The 14250-nt window shown below is 46.0% G+C and overlaps 1 protein-coding gene across 4 annotated transcripts in view; it reads right to left on the bottom strand.

Moving 5' to 3' along the window:
* SPIN1 (spindlin 1) overlaps positions 1-14250 on the bottom strand; it is a 255466-nt gene that overhangs the window by 24045 nt on the left and 217171 nt on the right. For all 4 annotated transcript variants that reach the window (XM_029618305.1, XM_029618329.1, XM_029618321.1 and 1 more), the window contains one exon: positions 9565-9798. In XM_029618305.1, the coding sequence (XP_029474165.1) occupies positions 9565-9798 (234 nt within the window). The remainder of the gene's footprint in view (positions 1-9564; positions 9799-14250) is intronic.

Below are 14250 nucleotides of genomic sequence, written 5' to 3'. Positions count from 1 at the left end.
AGCATGAGAATAGGTCCAATCTGTTCCCCTCACACCAAACTGAGAATTGTTTCCACTTGAGGTTGTAAGATCTTGTGGAAGGCTTCCTGGACACCAACAGCACTCGAGACACACCATCCGAAAGGCCCAGGTTCTGCAGGGTCACCTGGTCAACATCCATGCTGTGAGGGACAAGGCTCGGAGGTTGGGGTGGCATAGCCTGCTTTAATCCTGCGTGATCAGGGGCAGAGCAGTCCCCAGCCAGATTGGAAGCTATGAGGCCAGATCCTGCAGGAGCGGGAACCAGATCTGACATGGCCAAAAAGGCACAATCAAGATCATGTTGCCTCGGTCCTGTTGGGAGTTTTTGGAGTATCAAGACTAGTGGAAGCGGGGGATAAGTGTACAGGAGGCTTGTGCCCCAGTGGTGCATGAAGTAATCTGACCCAAACCCTCCGTCCGCCCTGACCAGGAAGCAGAACAGGGAAGTGAACAGATCTATGTGCGGGGTTTCCCACAGACAGAAGATGCGGTTCACCGCCTCCTATTTCAGGGACCGTGCATGGAGCTGGAAGGTCAGATTCAATGAATCCACCAGAACACTGTCCATACCTGGGAGATACACAGCTCAGAGAAAAATGCCCTGAGAGAGCACCCAGGACCAAATATGTACCACTTTTTTTTTTTTTTTTTTATCATCTCTATTAAATTTTCAATGAATACAAAACAAATAAGGAGTTCTTCCCTTATTATAAGATTCAGCATTCAAATACTTTCACGAAGGCAATCCCAACTTCACTACTCAAACACCAAACCTTTAATGCGGTCTTATTTTTACCATGTAATCTGAGAGATCTTTGATTAAAAATAAAGGAGCACCTTATATTTCCATTAAATACTTTACAAAGAAAGAGAAAGTGGTGGGGATAATATTACATTCCTCAGTTAAGACATATTAGGTTGAAACTTCTTTGGAATTCAAAAATTTCTCTAACTGCTCTGGCTCCATAAATACATACCATACATTGTCAATTGTCATAATACATTTACACGGAAACTTTATTAATATTTGTGCACCTAAAGCACGAGCTCTAGAGCATAAATTCAAAAATTTCTTTCTACGTAATTGTGTCGACCTAACATCTGGATACACCCATATCCTTTCTCCCAAGTACAGTTTATTTCTATTCCTAAGAAATATTTTTAAAACATTATCTCTATCTGCTGGTAGCATAAATGTTACCAGTACAATTCCCCTTTTTTCTATCTGCTCTTCTTGAGATATCTCTAAGAACCCCGATAGATCTTCTAAGGGGGATGTCACCAAATCTTGTTTAGGGATTTCCCCCTTCCACTTCTCTTTCTCCTTTCTTAAATACTTCAGGCAAAAAATATGCTTTATTAATTGAAGGTAAGCTAGTAGAGGAGAAAGATAACACTTCCTTTAAATACTTATTTACTTGTTCTTTGGGAGAAATAAGTTTACACTTAGGGAAATTTATCAATCTCAGATTGTTATATCTGAGGCTATTTTCCAGATTTTCAATTCTTTTAACTGATCTAGAGTCCTCTTGGATCAGGTCAACCTGTATTTCTTTCAACTGTACTACTTGAGAATCTAATTCCTGTAACTTAATAGAATTGGCTAATTCTACTGGATTCACTATAGTGGATTGATCTTGAAATCCTTGAAATGCCCGAGTCAAAGAAATTATCGTTTTCTCAAATATAGAGATTGCATTCCATAATACATCTAATGTCACAATATCTGTTTTTTTTCAACAATGTAATCTCCGGTATGGCTATCGGAACCCTCTGAGACAAATTTTCTAATTTACCCAAGTGTGTCTTATTTTCCCCTTCCGTGGTCATTTGCAGAGAACTGCCTATTCCACTCAACTTCCCGATGTTAATTTCCTTCAAGGCGGACAAAACACTCTCGCCCTGAGATTGTCCATACTTTATATTAGCTGCTCCTCCCTCGAATGCTTCTCCCAACTGGGACATCTTCGGTCTCAGGGGGTCTGCTGGACCAGGCAATCTATTATGGACAGGGGGGAGGGGGTCTCAGGAGCCCCAGGGCTCAATGATGTTTCGTCGAGGGGTTCTGGATTTTGCTCCTGATCCACTAACCCAGCTGACTCACCTGGGACATTCCCCACCGCGGGGTAAAATTCTTTAATTTTCGTCTGGCCCGGGGGAGATTGTTGGGGGGGGGGGGCCCAAGGTTCCCTCCCTCACCTTCCCCTTCGTATGTGGAATTAATTCCAAAAGAAATAATCAAATAGACGAACTTTAAAGTTCTGCTTACCACCTCCTTTCCGATACTTCAAAGGTCTCTCAGTGAAGGCTGACTGTTGAGGAGTTCAAAAATAATTCAAGTAAGTTTCAATTCTACAAGCTTTGGAGAGATTTCAAACCAAAGCCTCATGCCCCCTTCAGTGCGCGCAGCTTAGGCAGCGCGCCGGCGTCGGCTGTGCGCCGCTGCAAGCCTGTTCTTATTGGCAGCGTCTTGGAGCAGGGCGGAAGTGATGTCACGCCCGCTCCTCCTCCCCGGGACAGCGAGTCAGTTTGTGAAAAACTTTTTGCAGGTGGTAGAAGTCTCCTCGGCTCAGGAACAGCGTCCTTCACCTCCTCTCGCTGGTCAGCCCCCAAATATGTACCACTTTTTGGCAGAGAAGAAATGAATCTGTCGCCCCTGCTTGCTCAAGTACCACATTTCCACTTGATTGTTGGCTTGAACCAGAACTACCTTGTTGGCCAAGTGGTCCCGGAATGCCCTAGGGACCGGCAACACCGGAGGCTCAACGTTCAAGTACCTTGAGCACCGTGGACTGCATCCTGCAATCCAGCTCTTCCTGAAAGTCTGGTGTGGCCAGGACTGAGGGAGAGGGACGAAGTGACACTGGCTCTTCCTCAGGTCTCCGAGGTGGCACGGTGCCCAGCACCCATATTGGTGGGCAACACCTGGGATTCCTGGGGCTTCGAAGGATGGGACCTCAGATGGCCAGTGTCATTTCTGTGGCAGCCCGGCTGCTGCCGGTGCTGCACCGGAACCGGAGCCGTGCATCATTGGTGATGTGAGGCGATGCTTGCAGGAACTCGACAGTACTAGGCCTGGTCTGTCTTTCCCTGGCACAGAGGAGGCAGAGGACCCAGATGCCTGGAAAGTGGTGAAGTCACCAAGGATCTATCACCATTCCCGCAATCCTTTGAAAGCCTAGCGAGAGGAATGTTGAGAAGGAGCATTTTTGAGAGGCTCCCCACAACCTCTCGACATTGATGGCTCTGACACAGGCATAGAAGGAGCAAGCTTGGAAGGACAGAAACGTTTCTCCATCTTGTTGAGGCGCGCCCAACAACCTTTGGAGGTCATCTAGTCATACAGATGATACCCGCTGACATCATGCAAGGCCCCCAGGCAGAGGATGCAAACCTCTTGCGAATCCATGATAGACATGGTCTGTGGGCCTGGGAGCACTGACTAAAACCGGTCAACATCCTGAAAAACACCCGGCTTGTGGTTGACAACCGGCGATCGCCATATGGCAAGTAGTCTGGAATTGACCGCAAAGTTAGAAAAAAAGAAGGTAAAATAACAGACTCACCGAGGAGGCACCAACTGCGAAGTGGGACCTGATGAGGAAAACAGGAAAAGAGACCTGAAAACTGTTGAGAAGACAAAGTGGAAAAGCTCATGGACCACGGGAAAGAAGAGACTGAAGGGGGACCTTGCGTGGACGTGCATGCTGGGCATGCTCAGTATGCTGGTCAAAGCTTCTAGAAACTGAAAAGTTTTCCATTCTGGGCTCCATTGGATGATGTCACTTACATGTGAAGACTACCATTTTTGCTTGTCCTAGGAGAAATACTTACTGTACCTGAATGTAATCCGCTTTGAAGTGTCATGAAAGGTGGAATATAAATAAGAAAAAAAAATAGGTGACGCATGAGGTCCACTATATTTCCAAGTGATCCTCAGGGCCACCAGCCACCCAGCTATCTACATTCTTATTGACTGAATTGCCAACTACAATGGTAGTCTTAACCCATCCCTCCTGGGTATACACTCCTAGTAACCTTCTGTGCAAGAGGATAGATTGGTGTGCAAGTCCTAGCTACAGGATCACATCTAGACATACTAAGGTAATGTTCTTCTTCCAGGTGATCTTGCTTCTCCAAAGCAGCACATGGGCTGGTGGAATGGAAGTAGGGCCGCCCTACTATGTCCCTGAAGGACTCCTGTCTGCATCAGCTTCTCCAAGTCTGCCACTCTAGCCTCCAGAGACTGGACTCATTCTCCAAGAGCCAGGAACTCTAAACTAGGTGCACACAAACAACCTCATGAACAGATAGAAAATCATACATGTGGCATGCAGTGAAAATAAATGAACAGCACTCAACCTGCTGCTGGACTATTTACATCTTAATATTTTTTGATGTGTTAAAGTTGTTTAAAAAGTGGGGCTAATTAATCCAATTTAAAATAACCATTTTAATCTGTTTGTCAATGACCTGCGATAGACTATAGTTAATCAATAGTTAAGGCTGAGTTACTTAATTGTTGACTTATGAAAAAGATTCCTTCCTAACCTATAGGCCGAAACAGTAAAGCGCGGCCACGGTTACCCTGTTTTTAACCCGCTTTGTACGCACATCTTGGACGCGTATGTCTAACCCGCGATTCAGTATCCGGTTTTACGCGTCCTTACCGCTTACTGAAATAGACGTGTATCCCTTTCCGCCCGCCGCATGTATACATGTTATGTTAATGATCGGATTAGCTATTCCCTCTGATACAGTAACATGCGCCCAGATTATCGCCTTTTTAACTAGCTATTTTGCCACGTCTTTAACCTGCAAATTTACCGCCTACCCTGACCCTGGTGTTAGTGTGGGGAACTTAGCCGCCCCAGTCCCAAACCAACCCAATCCACAGAAAAAAATTCTTATCGCACAAGGGGTAAAAAGTTACCCAACCTGGCACCACCGCGCTTAACCTCAGAGTACTTCGGTTCCATAGGGAAGAACGGACACCGTTTCCGGGAGCTCCTCTGGCCTTCTCGTGGGTCTGGGCTCCTTGTCGCCGCTGACTTGCAGTGGGCACGAGCTCCTGTATCAGGCCCTATCCCTACACACCCTATGCCGTGACCTCGGATGTCCAGCTGGGCGCTCAGGTCGCGGCGTGCGTTCATGCACCTTCCTGCTGCCTTGAGCTCCCAACTTGGACATCCAGGAAGGCGCTCGAGTTAGCAGAAGGTGCATGAATGCACGCCGCGCCCATACCGGCTACGACAGCGGCAGCAAGCCCAGCAGCAACCGGTACAGCGGCATCGGCATGGGCTTTGACCAGCGGCATGTCTGTCCTCGCTCCAGCTACTCGGACTCGCGCTACGGGGCCCCCGGTGACCCTGAGGCTGACGGCGCTGGCCCGCCGCAGGCTAGTCCACACTCCAGCCTGTGCTGTCAGTCCCTGGAACTGGAGAAGGAACTAGTGCTGCACATGAAGAAAGAGTATTTTGGTGAGTAACTAGTGTGTGGTACTTGCTTCAATGCTGACTGACGTTCATGGGCCTTCCCCCTGCCTTGAGCGCCCAGGCTGGACGTCCAAGCTGCGACCTCGGACGTCCGGCTTGGATGTCCAGCCGGGCACTCAAGGCAGTGGGTCTGTAGGAGAACCATCCACTTTCCTGGTGGAATGACATTTGAAATGACAGGTACCAGCGCATCCAGGATACTGTATAGGCACTGTATACTGCTCTATACAGTAAAATGGATTGTGCACGCCTACCGCTTCATGGACGCGCTTTGGACGCCGCTTGCATTTGCGTCTCATTTGAATACTGTATCGAGCGGTATGTGAACTAAATTTGTGTGCGCGGCAAACGAGGGTGCGCCTGGCACTGCCACACTCTCTTACGCATCCTTACTGTATCGGCCTGCTATGTAGAAGACAAGCAGCAGTGGAGTCTGGGAGGCGTGAAGGAAACAAGATGGTAACAAAGCAACTGTTAGTGCAACCAGTTAACATTTAAGGGTTAAACATAAAATTATAAAAGCAGCTGAATGTAATAGGACACCACAGCCAGTCTTATCTAAACTGGCACTAAATTCCTGCCCAGGCTGTAAGAGAAACACAAGAAATGAGAACAGAGAGTAGCAGACTAACAAGGTTTTCATGCTGCTGGTAGGAGTAACTTTCTTTACTGCAATTGTTCTGAACTTTGTTACTTCGTGAATTATCAGTAAAAGCTTTGATTTCTGTAGCCTCTCCATTGTACTGTTTTTCTGGTGAGGCAGACATTTTTTGCTACAATTCTAACAAAGCAGCTTTCAGGTTAACAAAAAGTGCTAGTTTCCCTTTTTTTTTACTTGTGCATTAGAAAACAGGTTAACTTCTGATACAGTAAGCAAATAGCATGCAAATGCATACTTTTTTAAAAAGTACATTAAAAAATGTGCACAAAATGGTATGCTTAGCTTGGAGCATCTTTTCACATCAGAAGGGTGTGCTAAAAGTGGTACCAGTCTGGGACCTCAGAACCAAGGGGACTTTACCCCGGACATGAGCCTGAAGGAGTCTGCCCTAGGCTTGCTGAGTCCCAACCACCCCACAACCATTTAACTATCCTACACCCATCCTCTAACCCACCCCCTACTCCTGTTCTTAGCTGTCCTGGCTCCTCAGGTCTTCAGTGCTGGCCATTTTAAAACATGGGTTCAGCTGAGTTCCGCTGCAAAATCATTCTGGCTCAAGGGTCTGACTCAGGTCAACCCATTTTCCTTTAGGTTTGGAAAATTCATATTTCTGGGGTTAGTGTAAAGTCTATGGTGCGGTGCCAGCTGAATACCAGACCTGATGTTCCCAGGTGCGACGGTCCATCCTAGACCCAAGAGACATGAGTCCAGTATCCTCTCATCTGGGAACTCATGGTCTAGACCCATACAGACATAACATCATAGACTAACAGTAGCCCCAGAAATGGTTAACCTTACTCCACTTCTGACCCAGGAGTTTAATTTCCAGCATTAAAAAAAAATATTTGTTACTTCCCAGTACAAGCTTAATTACTACTTATCACTTCTACAGCGCCACTTGATGTAAATGCCTTTAACATGGGATCTGAGTGGAGATGCACCTATGTGTGTACTCAGATCCTTGTTAAATCATGAGCAAAATGGCATGCACAAAACGTGTGCACATACATTTTAGTAAAAATGTTTACTCTGCCTAGTGAAACCTTGTTGCATTGACCCCAGGATGCAGAGCAAACAGTGAAATCACTTGGGATACATCCTAGCAGAGACAAGACAACATGAGGGTGCTGATCTGGTATTCAGAAACAACTTAAAAACAAAAATGCCCAGTGTGGAAAACACACCTGCAACATCTACCAATGTAAGGTGCATGATAAGTAACATCTGTGCAGGTGGCAGGTCTTCTAATTGAAGGAAGGATTCTCTATTTAAATATCATTTATATAATTTAATCTATAATGAATACATTTTTAATTACCTAACCTTCCACTTGATAGATGTAATTATTTTTTCTTCAGATGCTAACAGATTTAGCTTTCCTACTTTGACTAATTTTTCAAAAATTGTAATTTACAAAGATATATCCAGTGATCAAGAGTAAAACTGGAATATCGGGTAAATAATGTAGATGCTTATGTAATATTTCTAGTCATATATCCTACAAATTTAGGACACTCCAGTTATCTGTTAGAAGTTGGTGTCACAATCTTTACGGTGGATAGACTATTTCCCATCTGCCTCAGTAAGAACGTAAATGCAGGGGTTTAATGGAATCTGTTTTTTTTCCCCATATAGTCCAGAAACAGATAACATTTCATGCATTTGCAACTTTAAAAATATATGAATGCGCATGTGATTTTACATATATTCATACTGTTGCTTTTAGAGACTTGAACATTAAGGGGACAAAAGAAAATAAAATTACCACCATGTAGATGTCATGGAATTTGTTCGTTTTCAGGTTAGCCCCACAAAAGTTGTGGAGAAAAAGCAAAAAAACATACCAAATGGTATAATAAATGATTACCTGCAACACACTGACACTTTCAGGTTAACACACGCAATACCACACAAAGACCTCATGAATGTGTGTAAGTTATACATTACAGATACAGATTAACAAAGATACAGAGAGATATACATAAACTGAAGTACCTATACATGCACTAAATCTCGATATACATTTTTTCACGCGTTCGCCTTTTCCCTTCTAGTAACATTTCTAAATCTGTATGTTTGTTGGGGATTTTTACTCCCAGTAATCCATCCCCCCCCAACTCTTACAATACCCCTATACTGGGCTCGTTTTTGTCCTCTTACTCCTGCCACCCCTGGGAACACCTATGCAGACTAGCCAGCAGTAGTAGGGCTGAGGTCCACCGGCTAATGTGAGTGTATGTATCTTGTTCTGATCTCAGCTACAAAGGGAGCAGCTGGTCTAAAGAGGACAGAAGGCATGTTGAGAAAGTACTGGGGGGACAGTGTGTTCCCCCCCCCCCCCCCTCCCACACACACTGAGTGTGTTTTATAGGTGTTTATTGGTTAACATCAACATAGGAGATTCCTTTGGAGGTTCAATTACATTTTTTAAATCTCAATTTTGACAGACAACCTGAGGACAAGCAAGCAATGTTAATCTTTTCATATGCTATGCCAAAATTCATTTTCTAGACTATTTACTGCCACCGATTTTCTATGAGGACATGTTAAGGGCTCTTCAGCAATGTTTCTGGAAAGCGGAGGCTTGCAAAAACCATTTAATAGAATTATTCCATATTAAACTAGTTTCAGTTCAACAGTATTGCCAAATTGATCTCATTTACAAGACAGCATTTTTTTTTTGGGGGGGGGGGGGGGGGGGGGGGGGGAAACGACTGCATTTTCAGAAACCTACCTTGTCTTATAGCCAACTGAAGAAATGAGGGAGGTGGCAGAATACTGCCCGGGTCCAGTGGCGGAGGCTGTGGTCTAAACACATTGGCCTGAATGTGAGGGTCATTTAGTCATGAGACCAAAGATTATCACATGCCTCCCCACAAAATCAAATTGTATTTTTTAGACACTTCAGTGGCTATAGGATTCAGAATATTCAAATATATTTATTTTTGGTTTTATTCTATTTTTAAAATCCTTGCTCTATTAGAGAACAGATTTCCAGACAGGTGCAAAACAGAAAAATCTTCATGAAATATGGCCTTTATTTTCTGCTTACACTGTTATCCTTGCTACTCTTCATAAAAGAAGACTATAATATGCATGCATGTATTATGAAACCCATTGTCAAAAATGTGTTGTCAGATACAGGGCAGAAAGGCTTTTTTGAAAAATAAAGAGTCCCAGCTATGTTTAGAAGCAAGTTAAATTTTCTTAGTTTGAAATGTAGAATGCCATTTTGTCTCTGGTACGGATGCAAACACCCCCCCCCCCCCCCCACACACACACAATCCTTTTCCCTCTCCCCAAGAAGAGACTGCCTTATACTATGCTGCAGGATCATCAGGGTGAGTACATTACAGTAGCTTTAAAGAAGAGTATATGCCCACTCACTAGAATCTGGCATGATGCGGAGGTCACCTTCTTTGTAATCATCTAACAGCTGATACATATATAAGACGGGATCCTTTTCATAGGTAATATAAAACCATGTGTTCATTATGGGTGCACGGGCTAAGACCATGCCCCGCCACTCGTCCTTTGAGCCGTCCTCTGTCTCAAACATATGTTCCACTGCTTTACCGATCATGGTGTCAGCCAGGTGGGCATCACTGATTCGAGATGAAGCTGAAATATGCATGGAGAAGAGTCAACAAAAAGCCCCAACATTTGATTAGCAAATGTTGCTTACCTGATGTAACAGGTGTTCTCACAGGACAGCAGGATGTTAGTCCTCACAAATGGGTGACATCGAGGATGGAGCCCACCACGGAAAAACTTCTGTCAAAGTTTAACAGAACTTTGACTGGCCCCTACTGGGCATGCCCAGTACGGCACTGACCCTGCAGCCAGCAGGGGTCTCCCTTCAGTCTGATTTTCAAAGCTACAGGCAGTGCCCAAAAAAGTAAAAGAAAACGAACCCAACACCGCGGGGTGGCGGGCGGGTTTCGTGAGGACTAACATCCTGCTGTCCTGTGAGAACACCTGTTACATCAGGTAAGCAACATTTGCTTTCTCACAGGACAAGCAGGATGGTTGTCCTCACAAATGGGTGAGTACCGAGCTGAGGATGTCCCGACTTGCACCAAATGCACCCAACGGCGTGCAACAGGCACAACAAGTGGGGTGGAATTTGGGAAAGGGCATCCGCACCCTACCGGGCAGGTGGAAGGGTGTTGGTACATCATGTTGGAAAAAGGTTACGCAAGACAGATTGGCCGAAGATGGAGTCTTGTCTTCCAGCTTTGTCCAAGCAATAGTGGGCTGCAAAGGTATGGAGAGAACTCCAGGTTGCAGCTTTACAGATGTCAGGAAGCGGCACCGATCGAAGGTGTGCTACTGAAGTCGCCATGGCCCTCACAGAGTGTGCTTTAACACGGTCTTGAAAAGGAATGCCAGCTTGCTGATAGCAAAAAGAAATGCAGTCCGCCAACCAGGAGGAAAGAGCCTGCTTACCCACAGGTTGTCCTAACTTGTTAGGATGGAAAGAGACGAATAATTGAGTGCTCTTTCTATGAGAAACTGTACGGTCTAGATAGAATGCTAGAGCCCGTTTACAGTCTAGGGTATGCAGAGTCTGTTCTCCGGAGTTGGAGTGGGGCCTGGGAAAAAAGATAGGTAGTATGATGGATTGATTGATATGAAACTCCGAAACTACCTTAGGTAAAAATTTAGGGTGAGTGCGGAGTACCGCCCTGTCTTGCAGGAGTTTAGTGTAAGGCGGATAGGTGACTAAGGCCTGTAATTCACTAACCCTGCGAGCTGAAGTGATAGCCAAAAGAAACAACACTTTCCATGTGAGATATTTTAGGTCACAGGAGTGAAGAGGTTCAAAAGGTGGCTTGATAAGGCGACCCAGAACCAGATTAAGGTCCCAAGATGGGGCCGGCGGACGTAAGGGTGGCTTTAAATGGAGCAAGCCTTTGAGGAAGCGCGTTACCAGGGGTTGTACTGAGATAGGACGACCCTCAATACCTTTATGGAAGGCGGCTACTGCACTGACATGCATTCTGATGGAAGAGGTTTTAAGACCTGATTCTGATAGATGCCATAAATAGTCCAAGAACTTAGAGATTGGACAGGAAAGGGGATCAAGGGACTGAGAAGTGCACCATGATGTGTACCTTTTCCATTTATATGAATAGGATCTTCTGGTGGAGGGCTTTCGTGAAGCTATCAGGACACGAGAAACCGAATCCGAAAGGTTAAAAGGCTGAAGGACTAACCTTTCAACATCCATGCCGTCAGGGACAAGGCTTGGAGGTTGGGATGGAGGAGGCATCCGTCGTTTTGATTGAGCAGATGCGGATCCGTTCCCAGAGGGATGTGCGTGCGGATGGAGAGATCCTGTAGTATGGGAAACCACACTTGGCGTGGCCAGTGGGGTGCTATCAGGATCATGGTTCCTCCGTCCTGGCGAAGCTTCACGAGAATCCTTGACAGAAGAGGAAGTGGAGGGAATGCATAGAGCAGACCTGTCGTCCACTTGAGGGAGAAGGCATCCCTCGGCCGAGAGTGCTGGCTCCGAATGAGAGAGCAGTAATCGTCCACTTTGTGGTTCTGAGAGGACGCAAAGAGGTCTATGTGGGGAGAACCCCACTTGTGAAACAGAGAGGTCGCTACCAGAGGATCGAGTGACCACTCGTGTGGTTGGAAGACACGGCTTAGCTGGTCTGCCAATACATTGTCTACTCCCGGCAGGTAAGTGGCCCTGAGGTACATGGAGTGGGAGAGGGCTTCTGCCCAAATCTGCGCAGCTTCCTGACACAGAAGGAAGGAGCCGGTGCCTCCCTGCTTGTTTATGTACCACATGGCCACTTGGTTGTCTGTCTGGATTAAGATTATCTGATTCGATAGATGATCTTGGAAAGTTCTGAGCGCGTAGCGGATTGCTCGTAGTTCCAAGAAATTTATCTGGTGTTCGGCTTCCTCTGGTGACCATAACCCTTGAGTTTGGAAATCGTCCACATGGGCCCCCCAACCGATGTGGGAAGCGTCGGTGGTTAGGATTACTTGTGGATCTGGTAGGAGAAAAGGTAAGCCCTGAAGGAGGTTGACTTGAGTCGTCCACCAGGTTAGAGACAGGCGTAGCGCTTGTGTAACTGTGATTATGGAGGACAGAGGCTGAAAAGCTTGAATCCATTGGTGTCGCAGAGTCCACTGGGTTACTCTCATGGCTAGTCGGGTCATGGGAGTGACTTGAACCGAGGATGCCATGTAACCTAGGAGAACGAGGAATTGGCGAGCCGTGGCAGTGTTTTGAGACTGAAGCTGGTGAGCTAGGTATATCAGGGTTTGAACCCTTTGATGAGGAAGGTAAGCCTTTGCTTGTAAGGTGTCCAAGCCTGCTCCAATGAAAGATAAGGTTTGAGATGGGACTAAGCAAGATTTCTCGTAATTGACAAGAAAACCTAAGGAAAGGAGTGTTTGAATTGTCAATTTTAGGGAGGATTGAGCAATCTGTTGGGTGGAGGCCCTGATTAGCCAATCGTCCAGGTAGGGGTAGACGTGGACACCTTCCTTCCTGAGGAATGCTGCTACCACGACGAGGCATTTGGTAAAGACCCGTGGTGCAGATGCCAGGCCGAAAGGTAGTACTCGATATTGGTAATGGTTTCGGCCTACTAGAAAACGCAGGTACTTGCGATGTGATTGTGTAATTGCAATGTGGGTATAAGCGTCTTTGAGGTCTAGAGAGCATAGCCAATCCCCTCTTTGCAGCAGAGGGAGAAGCGAGCCCAGGGTTACCATCTTGAACTTTTCTTTTTGAAGGTACTTGTTGAGGGCTCGGAGGTCTAAGATGGGACGAAGCCCTCCTGATTTCTTTGGAATCAGGAAATACCTGGAATAGAATCCTCTTCCCTGCTGAGAGGGAGGGACGGGTTCTATAGCGTTTGATTGCAAAAGTAGTAATACTTCTCGTTGTAACTGAACCAAGTGGCTGGTCAGGCTCCATGCCTGTAGAGGCGGGGAGTCTGCAGGAAGAGTAGTGAAGTTGAGGTGGTAACCCTGTGCTATAATTGCTAGTACCCACTGGTCTGAGGTGATCTGTAGCCAGCGGTCTAAAAAGTGGCACAGTCGACCTCCCACAGGGATGGCTGGAAGAGGGGTTTGGCACGTGCTCTCTACAGGGAAGTCAAAGGCCCGCCGCAGGCCCAGGGGGTGGGGCTACTGTAGGTCTTTGCTTCCGCGGTTGACGTGGCTGAGCTCTGTTGGAAGACCGTGCAGGTCGAGGCTTAGCCGATGGAGGATAATACAGACGTGGCCTAAAGAACGACTTTTTAGAGTCTTTCTTAAAGGGTTGTTTGGAGGTCACCTCAGAAGGAGTGGATGAGAGTTGTTTCAACGTCTCATGGTGATCTTTTAACTCGGCTACTATTTGTTGAATTTGGTCACCGAACAAGTTGTCCCCTAGGCAGGGCAAATCAGATAGCCGGTCCTGGACCTCTGGGCGAAGGTCTGATGATTTTAGCCAAGCCCAACGTCTGGCTGAGATGGCTGTGGCTGAAACTTTTGTGGAAGCATCGAAGATGTCATATGCAGTCCTAATTTCATGCTTCCCAGCCTCAAACCCTTTGTTAAGGAGGGCTTGAAGCTGTGGTTGATATTGCTTAGGTAAGGTGTCTGCATATTCCTGCATTTGTTTTAGGATGGCTCTGTTATATTGAGTCATATATAGCTGATACGAAGCTATGCGTGAAATTAACATAGCTCCGTGATATACCTTTCTTCCTACACTATCCAGGAATTTGTTATCCTTGGTAGGCGGAGTTGAAGAGTGCGGCTTCAGGCGCTTAGCTTTATTTTGAGCTGACTCAACTACAACAGAGCGATGATCCAATTGAGGCTTCTGAAAACCCGGTGCTGACTGGACAAGGTATGTGGAGTCAGCTTTCTTATTAACTGGGGAAACTGATGAAGGAGACTCCCAGTTTTTCTTAAGAAGGTCCAGAAACACCTGGTGAATAGGGATGGAAGCGATGATTTTGGGAGCATCCAGAAACTGGAGTAGTTCCATCATCTGGTGTCTGTCATCTGTTTCTGATTGTAGCTGAAAGGGGACTATCTCTGACATCTCCT

Source organism: Rhinatrema bivittatum, chromosome 1 (assembly GCF_901001135.1).
Source record: "Rhinatrema bivittatum chromosome 1, aRhiBiv1.1, whole genome shotgun sequence".
Taxonomy (NCBI): domain Eukaryota; kingdom Metazoa; phylum Chordata; class Amphibia; order Gymnophiona; family Rhinatrematidae; genus Rhinatrema; species Rhinatrema bivittatum.
The sequence above is the reverse complement of the archived record's forward strand: the minus strand, read 5'-3'. Positions and strand labels throughout refer to the sequence as shown.